Below are 12311 nucleotides of genomic sequence, written 5' to 3' on the forward strand. Positions count from 1 at the left end.
ATTTAGGAGCCCTGGAGCCACAACTAAGGAGCCTGCCTGCCACAACTAAGGCCCAGAACAACCAAATAAATAAATATTTTTTTAAAAGGGAATATAAGTAGATGACTTTGCAAAAGTAAACAAAGACCTTAAAGCAAAATCTCTGTTCCAGAAATCCTTCCCCCTTCCCATCTATAGCCTGTCACCATTTCTTTCTTTTCAGGGCCTTTGTTCCCAAGTTTTCAATAATTTCCTCAAATAAAAGCCTTGAAACCAACCATATTGTTTAAATACACTATACAGAGTAACAAGGAGAATTCGGTAGTGACTAGAATTTCTTCTTTGAGCAAGACTAGATAAGCTGAGAGCCAGTACCTTTAAGGAGAGATCACACATGGCTTCTGTTCCTCATTAGCAAGGTGGCCTTGGGAAAATAATTTACTGTGGTCTTTGATACCACATTAAAATCTAAAAGTATGCAACTTTCTAAATAATTTCTTCTGTATAACTTCTGTATAACTTAGGTCAGCCTTGTTGTCTATTTTATTTTTCCTGCTCATCTTACTCTTTTTTTTTTTTTTGGCCATGCAGCATGTGGGATCTTAGTTCCCTGACCAGGAATCAAACCCGAGCCCCCTGCCGTGGAAGCACAGAGTCAACCGCTGTACCGCCAGGGAAGTCCCTGCTCACCTTACATTTTGAAGATCTTCTAAACATCTGATCTTATGACCATACTTAAGACTCAACTAATGATTGAATTAAGTTATCTGAACAAGGTTCCTTATAGCCCAGGGGTCTGCAAACTATGGCCCACAGGACAAATCTGACCCTGGGCCAGTGAGCTTTTACATTTTTAAAGTGAGTTTTGTATTTTTAAAGACTTGTTTAAAAGGGAGAGGGGTGTTGAAGGGAGGAGAAGATGTGTGAGAAGGCCTGGATGTGGCATGCAAAGGTTAAAAATATTTATTTAATCTGGCCTTTTACAGAAGTTTGCTGGCCTGTGCTCAAGCCTGTTCAAGAAGGAACAGGAACTAAATAATAACAGCTAACAGTTATTTACTGCTAGGCACTGTTCTAAGCACTTTATGTAAATTATATAGTATCTTCCCGACTACCCCATGAGGTAGACTATTATCCCCAATTTCACTGATGAGAAAACTAAGGCACAGGGAACTGAGGTAACTTGCCCCAAGTTACTAGGCTACAGTTAGTGGCAGAGACAGGATCTGAACCCAGAGCCTTTGCTCTTACCCATTCCACCAGAAACTAACGTCAGATACTTAAGCTGTGACTGTAACAGTACCTGAGTGACTGAAGGATGGCGTTCATGAAACACGTGTTCCCCAAATTCCGAAGGCCTGTGGCACAAATGGCAGTGGTGCTTCCCTGTAAAATGGAACAAGAGGTGGCCTTCAGTAATACCAAGAGAAGGCCAACTGTTTCAACATCAAAGAAGAACAAAGGCCTATATTTGAAACTCTAGCAACAAGCCAGTTCGGAATTGATACTTTTCAGTCCAACAAATATTTCAAATTCTCTTTCTACTCTCTGTAAACGTGTCTGGATATTTTTAGAAGGCTGTTTCTGATCCTAGGATTGTTCTAAATGGAAGCTTATGAGGAAGTCACCATTAATAAGTACTGTGGAGTACACAATGCAAAAACCAGGAAGATCCTTAAATAAGTTTAAGACTTAACGCCGTCATAAGACTCTATTAAAGCTACTACAAATTGGAAAAAATATAAACATGCCAAGTATTTCTGTCCCCCAGCTTTTAACTCTAAGCCATGCAAATGACCAATACATGTTTTCCTAGCAATGGAATATCAATCTGAAAAAACTACCTGAACTTCCCTTAAAGACTAAGGCTTTGTTTTTTGATTAGCTGTACAAATGCACTGTGATGTCTGAGTACTACACATGGTTAGTGAATCTACCCATCTAACCCGAAGCATCACTTTAGCTCTTTCTTCCACGAAATTGTAATACTTAATTGTGTGTCTAAACACAGCTAGCATGACAGCAGAGAGGTAGATGCAGGACAAAATTACTGGTATATTTTACAATATTTAGTCATCTTTAAACTTTAAACTTTGTTACTCCATTAATGGCCATACATTTGGTAAGAGATGGGTATCAGAATGAGGAAGCATATTCTTTTATGGTGAAATTGTATTAATGAAGGCCTTAAGGAAAAAACTTACCAAAACTTCAGACCCAAAGCATTTTTTTTTTTTTTAAGATTTTTATTTTATTTATTTTTTGGCTGTGTTGGGTCTTTGTTGCTACGTGCGGGCCTTCTCTAGTTGAGGTGCACGGGCTTCTCATTGCAGTGACTTCTCTTGTTGCAGAGCATGGGCTCTAGGTGCACGGGCTTCACTAGTTGTGGCACACAGGCTCAGTAGTTGTGGCTCACGGGCTCTAGAGCACAGGCTTGTAGTTGTGGCGCACGGGCTTAGTTGCTCCGCCGCATGTGGGATCTTCCCGGACCAGGGCTCGAACCCATGCCCCCTGCATTGGCAGGGGGATTCTTAACCACTGTGCCACCAGGGAAGCCCCAGACCCATAGAATTTGCACTAGGGACCTTTAACAGAAGGAAGCAAGGATCTTTGGGATCCTACAGAGATGGAGTAATAAGGTACATGAGTAGGCGTTAAGAACAAATGCCTCCTAAGGCAGAGGAGCACGGTGGTCATCCTGACGGAAGGAAGGCACTGACAGACAGACTCGCTGGGGTATTTAGTCACGTCAAGAATCATTAGTACAAGTGGCAAACATTTTGTAAAATATTCCAAATCCAAGGCATACATTTATAAAAGTTTATAAAGGGCAACATTAATGTTAGAACTGTAATCAAACAGTGACTAGATCTCAACCAATTCTTATATTTGAATACCTTTTAATTACTTACATTTACTTTTAGTAACTTGCTGTTCAGTGATGAGTTTTCCAAAAGTTTTCTTTTCCTATGCCTGTCAGCTGTGAAAGCTGAGCTATTAAAGCACAAACAGACAGTCAAAAAGACGTTCATACATACACAACACTACACAGCAAGAGAGAGTAAACATGGCTGTTCTAAGTACCTAGGGTATGGAGCCCTGCCTGGCTGCTTAGCCAGGCCAGGAAGTGACCCGTTAGGCCACTGTGGCCCACAAGTATTTCAAGTAACTGAGGAGTTCCACTTCCCCTGGAAATCCCCACTGCTCCTCCAGCAGGGTGGGACTGGAAGCTGCCACCCGCCGGGCGCTTCCCAGAAACGCTGGCCAAGTGGATGTGGTCTGATGGACAGTCCCTCTCCTCCACCGCTCTATCTACCTAATCAATGGTGAAGCTTCAAACAAGAGAACACCCACTACTCGTAAAAAAGAAAAACACTGGTCTGACATGATTATTCTGAGATTTAACATTACGTCTCAAATTCTACGCCACTTCTTTCTTAATTTTGATAAAGGTATCATGTTTTGTTAGTATGTTGTAATAGATGATGATATAATCTGAGTTTGCAGAATGATAAATAAATTATAGACGCATAGGCATATATCAATTCATTTGATTCAGCTCTGCTACAAAGCATATTCTAAAACAAATTCTAATTAGCACATAAATTCTGAATTTATCTAAATATTTCTCATTGAAAGAGATATTAAGTTTGAAATTTGTTAGGAAATAATTCCTATCTTCACTTTAAAATTATTATGTATCAGGGGAACTAATCTAAAGGAAGTGAAAGTTACTGTTAAACAACATAGACTTTTTAAGTCTACCAACTCTTTCCCATCCTCCAAAAGCACCAGGTTAATCCAAAGAAAATACATAATTATTTTTCTTTCCAAAATTTCCACATGAACTGTCTTCAGAGCATCAGATCTAGTGACAGTCAGCTGTTTCAAATCTAAAAATATTCTTAGGAAAAACGTCTTCAGAAATGTATGTCCCTCTCAGTGTACTGGTGACTACAAGGTAAGAAGAGATAATCCCATATGTACTACGATGTTAAGTTATTCCTTCACAAATTCTGTAAGTAAAGAAGTTCACTCACAAGCACAGTGTATGTACTGTGACAATGCCTAATAGTTAACTTTTGGTTTTAACCTATACAAAAAAAAGCATTTAGCTTTTTAAAAATGTTATTAAATTTTACCATCAATGATTCTCAAAATGGCAGAATCCTTTAGATCCACGCTATTTAATATGGTAGCTGCTCACAACATGTGGCTAATAAATTTAAATTAATTAAACTTAAAAATGTAAAATTCAGTTCCTCGTCACACTAGCTAATTTTCAAGTGCTCAACAGTCACGTGTGTCTAGTGGCTACCATACTGCACAGTGTAGATTAATACAACGTTTCTGGTGCGCAGTGCTTCTCCAGAGGATACGCTAAACAGTCTAAAGTAAAACTCAAATGTAATCATAGTTCTTTCATTGTAGCTTCCATTACAGAGTAAAGGCTATGTTTGAAAAAATAAAAATAAATTTAGGTAATGTTTATCGACACAGAAAAAGGACCGCAAAGTAGCTTTTTCAGTGGGACCAAGGAGAAGTGTAGACAAGGCAGTCTGTGACATCTTTTACCTGACGAAGAAATAAATGGAAATAAAAGATTCAATATCTGCATAAACGCATGCAGGTTCTTGAACTTCCGGTTTTCCCTTTGACTTAGTTCTGATGAATTTATTTGTCATTGAGATGATAGTCTTTTCTTAGAGAAAACTATAAGTGGCAGGAAGAAATAATTTGGTAGCTACCTACTTCTATAACAAAGAATCAAGTTAGTAAGATCTTTACAATGACATCACCACACCAAAGAGTGATATTTACATAAATTACTGCAGGAATCTCCTACTTCACGGTTAATTGTGATTATTTCAGACCAAATTCAATATTCTAGATCTGTGTGTCTATACCTGTGTCTCTAACCCTAGATATGCTCCTGCTGCTTTGTTCAAATTAAAAGGGAGGAGGCGCTCTGAAAAAGTGAGGAGCCCCAAGATGACAAGCCAAAGTGCACTTAAACCCAGACTGTTCTAATTAGCTTAGATTTCAAAGAAATCGATTCTTCCCTTATCAGCTTATAGTCTATTTAGACAGAGACATGCACAGAGACTTTGGTTAACCAAAGCTAGACAGTGTTTCACTCAAAGAACTTAGGTTATTCCCTCTCAGCACTCAATTTTAAAATACTCTGTTGGTTTCACATGTAAGTTTGCTAAAGGACTCTCACTTGTGGCATGTTCTCACAATACCATTTTTATACATCGACTGTCAAAATAAATAAGATGTTGTAAAGCAATTATACTCCAATAAAGATTTTTTTAAAAAACAACAAAAAATAAATAAATTAGATGGCACCTGACAATTAGGGGTGATTTACACAAATTTCACCTGAGTCAGCGACCATTCCAGGGCCATGCTTCTATCCACTGCAGCTTCAAAAGACATTGCTACTGGGGTTCTGTTTACTGCTTGAATTTTGGGTCTAGTGAGCTTTATCTGACTAACCTATTTGGCTATAGCAAAAAATAATTCTATTCACTTAAGCAGTTTAATTTCTTTATGATGACAAAGCATTTCACAGCTTCCTATACTTTCAAGTGATAAATACTGCCCCTAACAAAAAAAGGAAAAGAAACTAGGATCTTGTGCTATCACATAGATGCACGCTGAACAATATAATTAAACCTATTTTCCCTTGATACATAAATTTCAGAGTTTCTAAGAAGACCTCATAATACATTTGGATAAGGATTTTCTAATATCAAAGGTAACTCTATAATGATCTTGTATCATTTTTTGCCCTTCCCTTGCACTACCAAAATTCCCCTTGCAAATAAACTGAGGAGCTTATAAGTTGGTGGATAATAACTAAAAAACAGGCTCTGGAGCCCTTGCATATGGTTTATGACAAATATTAAACAAAATAAATGCTGAGCTATGATCACTGACTGTGGGCATTTTCAGATACCCAACTCCAAAGTTTACTTTGTTCACATTTCAATCACACTAAAAACGTGATGAAGTTATGGAACTCATAAACAAAAATCCCACTCAGAAATGCTGAAAGACCCCTCAACCCCACTCCATCCCTTCTTTCCCAAGGCCTATTACTTACTCTTCCAAGTTCTGTAAGTGTTCTCTGACTTTCTGTACCAGTCCCAGCTTGGTGTCATTAATCACAAAATCATCACAGCGATAACTGCAAGGAAAATATTAATCAATGTGTGTAAAGAGCTTGAGGAAACCACAGTAATGAAATCACTGAAAGGCCTGGCTACTGCCAAGATGATCACATGCCTCTGCAGGCAGTTACTGTCAGTGGTGAGTTTAAAGAGGACTTGGAATCCACAGTGGAATGCTTTTCAAGAGTCCTTTATAAAAAGCCACGTAGGCAATGAACACCAGTTTCTTTACACATTTTTATTCAAAAGCTCTTCAATTCCTCTTTCAAAAATGAAATACGCTACTACACGTGTTATATTCTTTTCAGTGGTACATAATACATGGAAAATGAAATACAAAGCACCAATTCTGTTCATGTAGCACGAAGCCTAAATCTTTAATGTGATCCTTCCCAACTCAAATTAATGGGGAGTTTGCAGGCAGGAGAGATTTAAGAGGAAAGCAGGAAAAAAGTAATTAACCTGTAGGGATATTTGAATAAAAAAACTAAAAGCCATATATTTCACACATAATTTAATTTAAATAAACTGAATTCAGATGGTTGAGAAGAATGAATCTTTTCATTCCAAGGTGTTAGAAAACAAAAACAGTGGCTACATCTTTCAGGAAACCGATAACCGCTTTGAAGAAAGATATTTAAGATGTTCCTTAAAACTGATATTGTGTGTGTGTGTTTTAGCGAGTCAATAAGCAAATAATATAAGGAATCACACATAATAAACTTTAACTTGTACATTAGCATTCAATTTTCTTCCTAGAATAAGGCCAATTTTAATAAAAACAACTTACAAGCTAGTAGCAAAATATTCTTTTGAACTGCAGCTTTGTACAAAACCACTTACTATAACTACCAAAGAATAATGACAATAACATTGCCATTCTGAGCAAACAAAAATTTTGAATGCATAGCAATTAGTAAAAATTAGGTCATCTCTAGCAGAATCCAAAAAACATTTCTTACATACCTGAAACCAGTCTATAAAAAAACTGTGAATAGGATGGGGGAAAGTAGTTTTTTAAAAAAAGGATTACACACAAAACATGGCTTGTGTCTCTTATTCACAGAATTCAAAATGTGAGTGCTTTTGAAAACTTTAAGTAAAATATATATGTAATTATTTAACATGCCCCTCCGCATTAACTGACTGCCTGTGTTGTCAATCAAGAGTCTCTAACGTATTCTCCAAGCTCCCGTGGTCAATCCCTAACGTTTCTACAAATAGCAAAAGCTACCTTTTACATCCTAGACCGTTTCTCTATGATCAAAGTACCAGCAATGGCAGGAAAATAATTCCTTATCAGTTTTATGACAAAGACATAAAGGAATTAAATTAGTGAAAAGGTTTAATTCCTTGCTTCCTGTCAGCATAAATGTTAAGAGGGTAAGGTCTACTCTGCAAATCTGGGTTTAAGGCACTTGGTTCCTCCATGAACCTCAGGCATTCACTAAAGAATGAAATTGTATTGTTACTCTAATTCCTGCTTACATTTTACATTTTCATTCTATGTTTGCATAAATATATGCATGTATTTTGGTTAAAAGAACACCCAGTGTTCAAAACAAAAATAACTCCAAATGCTAGTGTTCATCTGGGAAATGAAGTCTAAAAGCAAATTCAGATCATCTTTCATGTATTTACATGCTGCTAGAATATCTCATTGAAAAGTAAACCCCTTAGCTTCTACAAAAAAAAAAAAAGGTTGCTTTGTTTAAAGAAACAAATTGTTTCAGATTATATGAAATAACTGATTTTTTTCTTATTAAAGTAATTCTTTTTGGTGTGACATGAATTCAGCCTTTAACATTTGTTAAAGGAACGTTTTCATATATTGAAATACAGATTCATTTACGGCCTTGCTCCATTCTGAACTAAGCTGACTTAACTGGGTCTAGTTGCTTCATCTCTTTGAATGTTCATTATTAAAGTGAGTAAGTTTCTCTAGACTCCAGAGCTGTTCTAATGTGACTAATGCAACTGAGGAAATGCATTTTAATCTTTTAAAATTGTAATTGATATAAAATTTTATTTAACTAAAGCAGTATAAAATATATTTCCATTAAATACTTTATGGTTTGGGTAAAACTATATTTCACTTTTATTATGACATCATATAAGATGTACTGCAGTGCACAGTGTGGGTGCACATGTCATTTCTAGGATCACACATAAGCATATCACCAGTCTAGTTTATGTCAACAGAAGGTTTCAGTTATTTTTCTATGCAATAATGAAGCGCTGTAATGTGCTTGTTTGAATATTTTCTGCAGACAGCAGGAGTTAGTGATACCTATGTAAATAGTAATTGGTAGTTAAACTGAAATACTTATTTTAATAATTAATATAAATAAATTATTTTTCTGGGTTAAAAACTAACAATGAAAAAAAATTTTAACTTCCAAATGAAGTTTGGAACTTTTAAAAAAAGATTACACACAAATGTGTAATTGACAACATAGGCACACTAATGAGGCAGAATCCAATGGAAAAGGTGTATCACAAATTTTGTAAATAATGGCAATTATGATTTAACACAGCAGAGCCAAATTAATAAGCTGTGTAAAAAAAGTTTTAAGATAATAAAGTAGACAATATTGAGTCATTTTCAGCAAATGCATAATAATATAAGTTGCTTCTCTACAGTCAAAAAATAATCAATGAAATTTGTCACAATCAATGAAATCAGAATGAAATGTATAACAAAGAAGTTTCTTAGTGATTTTAAGGATTTGAGCTTGTAATTCTGGCAAGCTTTAAAATAGCTTGAATTCTTGCTCAAGAAAGAAAACCATTTTTAGATGGAGAGATGAAACATTAAATTATTATTTCAGTTAAGGGCGTTATGTTTTAGAATTTGAGATAAAGATCAAAAAGGATATTTTACAAAAAGTGAAAGATCTTCAGTTGATCCACCAAGCAACTGTTAGTGAATAAAAGACCTTTCTAACATTATTCAAGATCAATTCATTCAACACTTGAAAATTGTAAGTACTTTTACTTTTCGCTTTAGATGAGTTTTACAAGACAAGAGACAATGGCCAGTTAATACTTTGGGTACGTTTTGTTTCAAATGACTTCCAAATTGAAATGTCTTCATCTATTTGCAACCTTAAAAACAATCAACCGCATGTTGTAAATATTTTTTAATCTTTTACCTGTCACTTTCAGCTAGACAGGAAAAAGTTTCTATCAAGACAGACAAGGACCTGCTACGTGGGATCAAAAACCCGGATTTAATGGAATTATTTCCCTTATTTGATCCACTGCATATTAACATATTGAAAATATCTGTGCTCTAAAGTAGACTGTATCATGGATGCAGTTATTAAAATTGTTCAGTATACATGTGCAAATGCTCTGACTCATCACCAGTTTATGGAACTGTTAAAAGAAATGGAAGATAATGAATATGACTACATGTTCTTTGCCAATGTTCACTGCTTGAGTCATGGAAGAATTTTACAAAGGTTTACTGTACTGTTAACTCTAATTCAAGATTTTCTTGAAACAAAAGGAACACCTGCCAATTCTGAACAAAGAGAAAACATCACAGCATGATTTACATTTTTTCACCTATATCACAGTGCACATGAATGAGCTAAATTTAAAGATCCAAGGAGAGAATAAAAGCTTGCTTGTGACCTAGCTAGACAGGTATGAGAATTTATGTTAAAATTTAAACTATTCATAATACAAATCAATAATGACTTTACACATTTCAGTGTGAACAAATATACAGAAGATTTTAAATACGATGGCATTATGTAAGTTGTCTGCAAAATCCATAAGAAAAATTGAAGAATGCTTTGTTGATATGGACAAATTTGGAGTTGATTTTCAGTTTATATAATGGTCCTTTGAATTTGATGTTGATAATACTGAGTGGTTACAAGAGTTAGTGGATTTACTTAAATTAGATACAGTTTTGAGACTGATATGCTTTTGCTTTGGGCTCAATTCTAAAAAAGACGAGTCAGTCTTGTCAAAACAGATGCCAAGTATTAAAGAAAATGGGGTTTTTTAAATTCATTTATTGGAAAATTTTTAATAGTGTTTGGAATCTACATTTTTAACTGCAATTTTTATGACTAAATACAGATCAAGCATTTCTGACGAAAAGTTAGCATCTGAATGGAGATGTGCTGTACATGTAAAATACATACTGGATTTTGAAGGTTTCATATTAAAAAAAGATGCACACTATGTCTAATAATTCTATATGGATTACCATGTTGACATGATAATATTTTGGATAACTGGGTTAAATAAAATATACAGTTAAAATTAATCAACCTGTTTGTCTTTGCTTTTTTAATGTGGCTACTAGAAAATTTTAAATTACGTATGTGACGAATTATTTCTCTTGCACAGCACTGCTAGCCTAGAAAATATCTAAGATACTAGCTGTTCTACTATACTACTACCCAATATTATAAAGAGGTAATAAATATAACTTGAATGAACTATAAGAAGTCAATTTTATTTTGGCTGAATTTGTTCTCACTGGCTTAAAAAATTTTAAGTTTTCACAATTGTCCTTATGGCCAAGAGTCATTTTTAGATCTTCTTACAGTCACTATGAAGGACATTTACTTCTAAGATTCTAACTTTTGTCCTGTCTGAATTCACCACACTATACAAGCGTTATTAGATGACGATGATAAAAGGAAAGCACCTGCTTCCACAGGTCAAAACGTCCAGGGGCGCCTGGCACGTGGTAGAGGGTCAATAAATGTCAGCTTCCTTTTGCTGTGTGACCAGGGCTGCCTCACAGCACACCCATCTCTAGCTGCCCCCATCCCCTGTTCTGATTTCTTCTTCCTCCCTGGCCCAGAGGTGAAAAGAAAATAAGTAACAAAAGTAGGAAGTAAATAAGAATTTAAATGTTGTCTGGTTACCTTAGTCTTTAGCTGAGATGCTGCTTTCAAACTGGAAACTATCCCACTAATACTGATATTAAAAAGTCCCAAGGCAATAAGAAGGATTTAAAGTAAACAAGTTCTAAAAATCTCTTCCTGGTTTACAATTGTGTTGAAGGTATTAGGTCAGTATCATGCTTACCTCTAACACCTGAAAAACAAATAAAATTCAGCCACTATTCTTAGTTTTCCCTTCAAGGAGATTACACCAGAATAAGTACAAAAAAGTGCATAACTTGTAGGCTGTGTTTCAAAGCTTCTAGATTGCTCCTCTGAAACTTGGAATGCATTTCCCATTTTGAAATAAATATTGTTATAAAATATGGTTAAATGTTGCAAGGTGAAAATACACCTGGTTCCCAAAACGTAACTGAAATAATATAAAAAGTTCTACTCCTCTTTTTCATCTTTCTACTGAGAAATTGGAGCTGAGGTCCAGGTTTTGGCATCTTTTCATATAAATAGGACTTCACATGTCTAGCAAACAAAAGTCAGGAACTACCTATATTACACAACCAACTTTTAGGCTATTATATTAACACTTAAGCAAGTTTAAATTTCGTGATGTTAGGTGATTCTTCAAGTAAAGATGAGCTCTACCTCTAACAGACTACTTGTCAGACAAGGAAAACGTTTACTTCTGTATTTACTAAAAAGAAAGAACTGTTTAAGGAAATTTAAGTAAACTGAACACTAAAGACAAAAAAATAATACTTAGAAGTCATATCAGGCAACATATTAGAGATGTTAGATAAGGAAATCAGATATAAAAAGGCAGGGAAGGAGAAGGTACTGGTATCTTTCTCTACTTCTAACACCTTGAGGCAAAGTATACTATCATCTTAGCTATGTAAAAATTAGTCTCAAACCAAATTCCTTGAACCAAATATGACACTAAAGTAGTTTTAAAGTACTTCAGGCCAATAGTTAATAAACTGTTAAATGTAGAGTAGGGTATTATATATATACTGCTGTTCAGAGCAGAAGATACACAATTAATTTTATTACCTTGCACTGAGAGAACATGTAGCAGGTAGCAGATAAATTTTCATAAGAAACACCAATTATTTATACTACTATTATACTTTGGTAAAAAACTGATAATATCACAGCTTATTCTGCTTATTCTAATTCTGCTTATTCTAATAAATAGCAAAATTGTCCAATTTCTTCATTACATTGATTCCTTATGTGTACATTTTTAAGATTGTGATTTTTTTTCTAATTTCTAGCA

General features: G+C 35.0%; 1 protein-coding gene and 1 long non-coding RNA gene across 8 annotated transcripts in view; one reads left to right on the plus strand and one right to left on the minus strand.

Moving 5' to 3' along the window:
• Window positions 1-10435, plus strand: part of LOC132596843 (uncharacterized) — a 60962-nt gene extending 50527 nt beyond the window's left edge. For 2 of the 3 annotated variants that reach the window (XR_011377238.1, XR_011377239.1), the window contains exon 4: window positions 9327-10435. This is a non-coding gene — a long non-coding RNA (uncharacterized lncRNA). The remainder of the gene's footprint in view (window positions 1-9326) is intronic. The other variant, XR_011377240.1, reaches the window with a different exon arrangement.
• USP3 (ubiquitin specific peptidase 3) overlaps window positions 1-12311 on the minus strand; it is a 214254-nt gene that overhangs the window by 44331 nt on the left and 157612 nt on the right. For all 5 annotated transcript variants that reach the window (XM_030878932.3, XM_030878930.3, XM_060294159.1 and 2 more), the window contains 3 exons: window positions 6092-6175; window positions 2892-2973; window positions 1283-1365 (listed from right to left, as the gene is read on the minus strand). In XM_030878932.3, coding sequence (XP_030734792.1) covers window positions 1283-1365; window positions 2892-2973; window positions 6092-6175 — 249 coding nt within the window. The remainder of the gene's footprint in view (window positions 1-1282; window positions 1366-2891; window positions 2974-6091; window positions 6176-12311) is intronic.

Source organism: Globicephala melas, chromosome 2, assembly GCF_963455315.2.
Source record: "Globicephala melas chromosome 2, mGloMel1.2, whole genome shotgun sequence".
NCBI lineage: Eukaryota > Metazoa > Chordata > Mammalia > Artiodactyla > Delphinidae > Globicephala > Globicephala melas.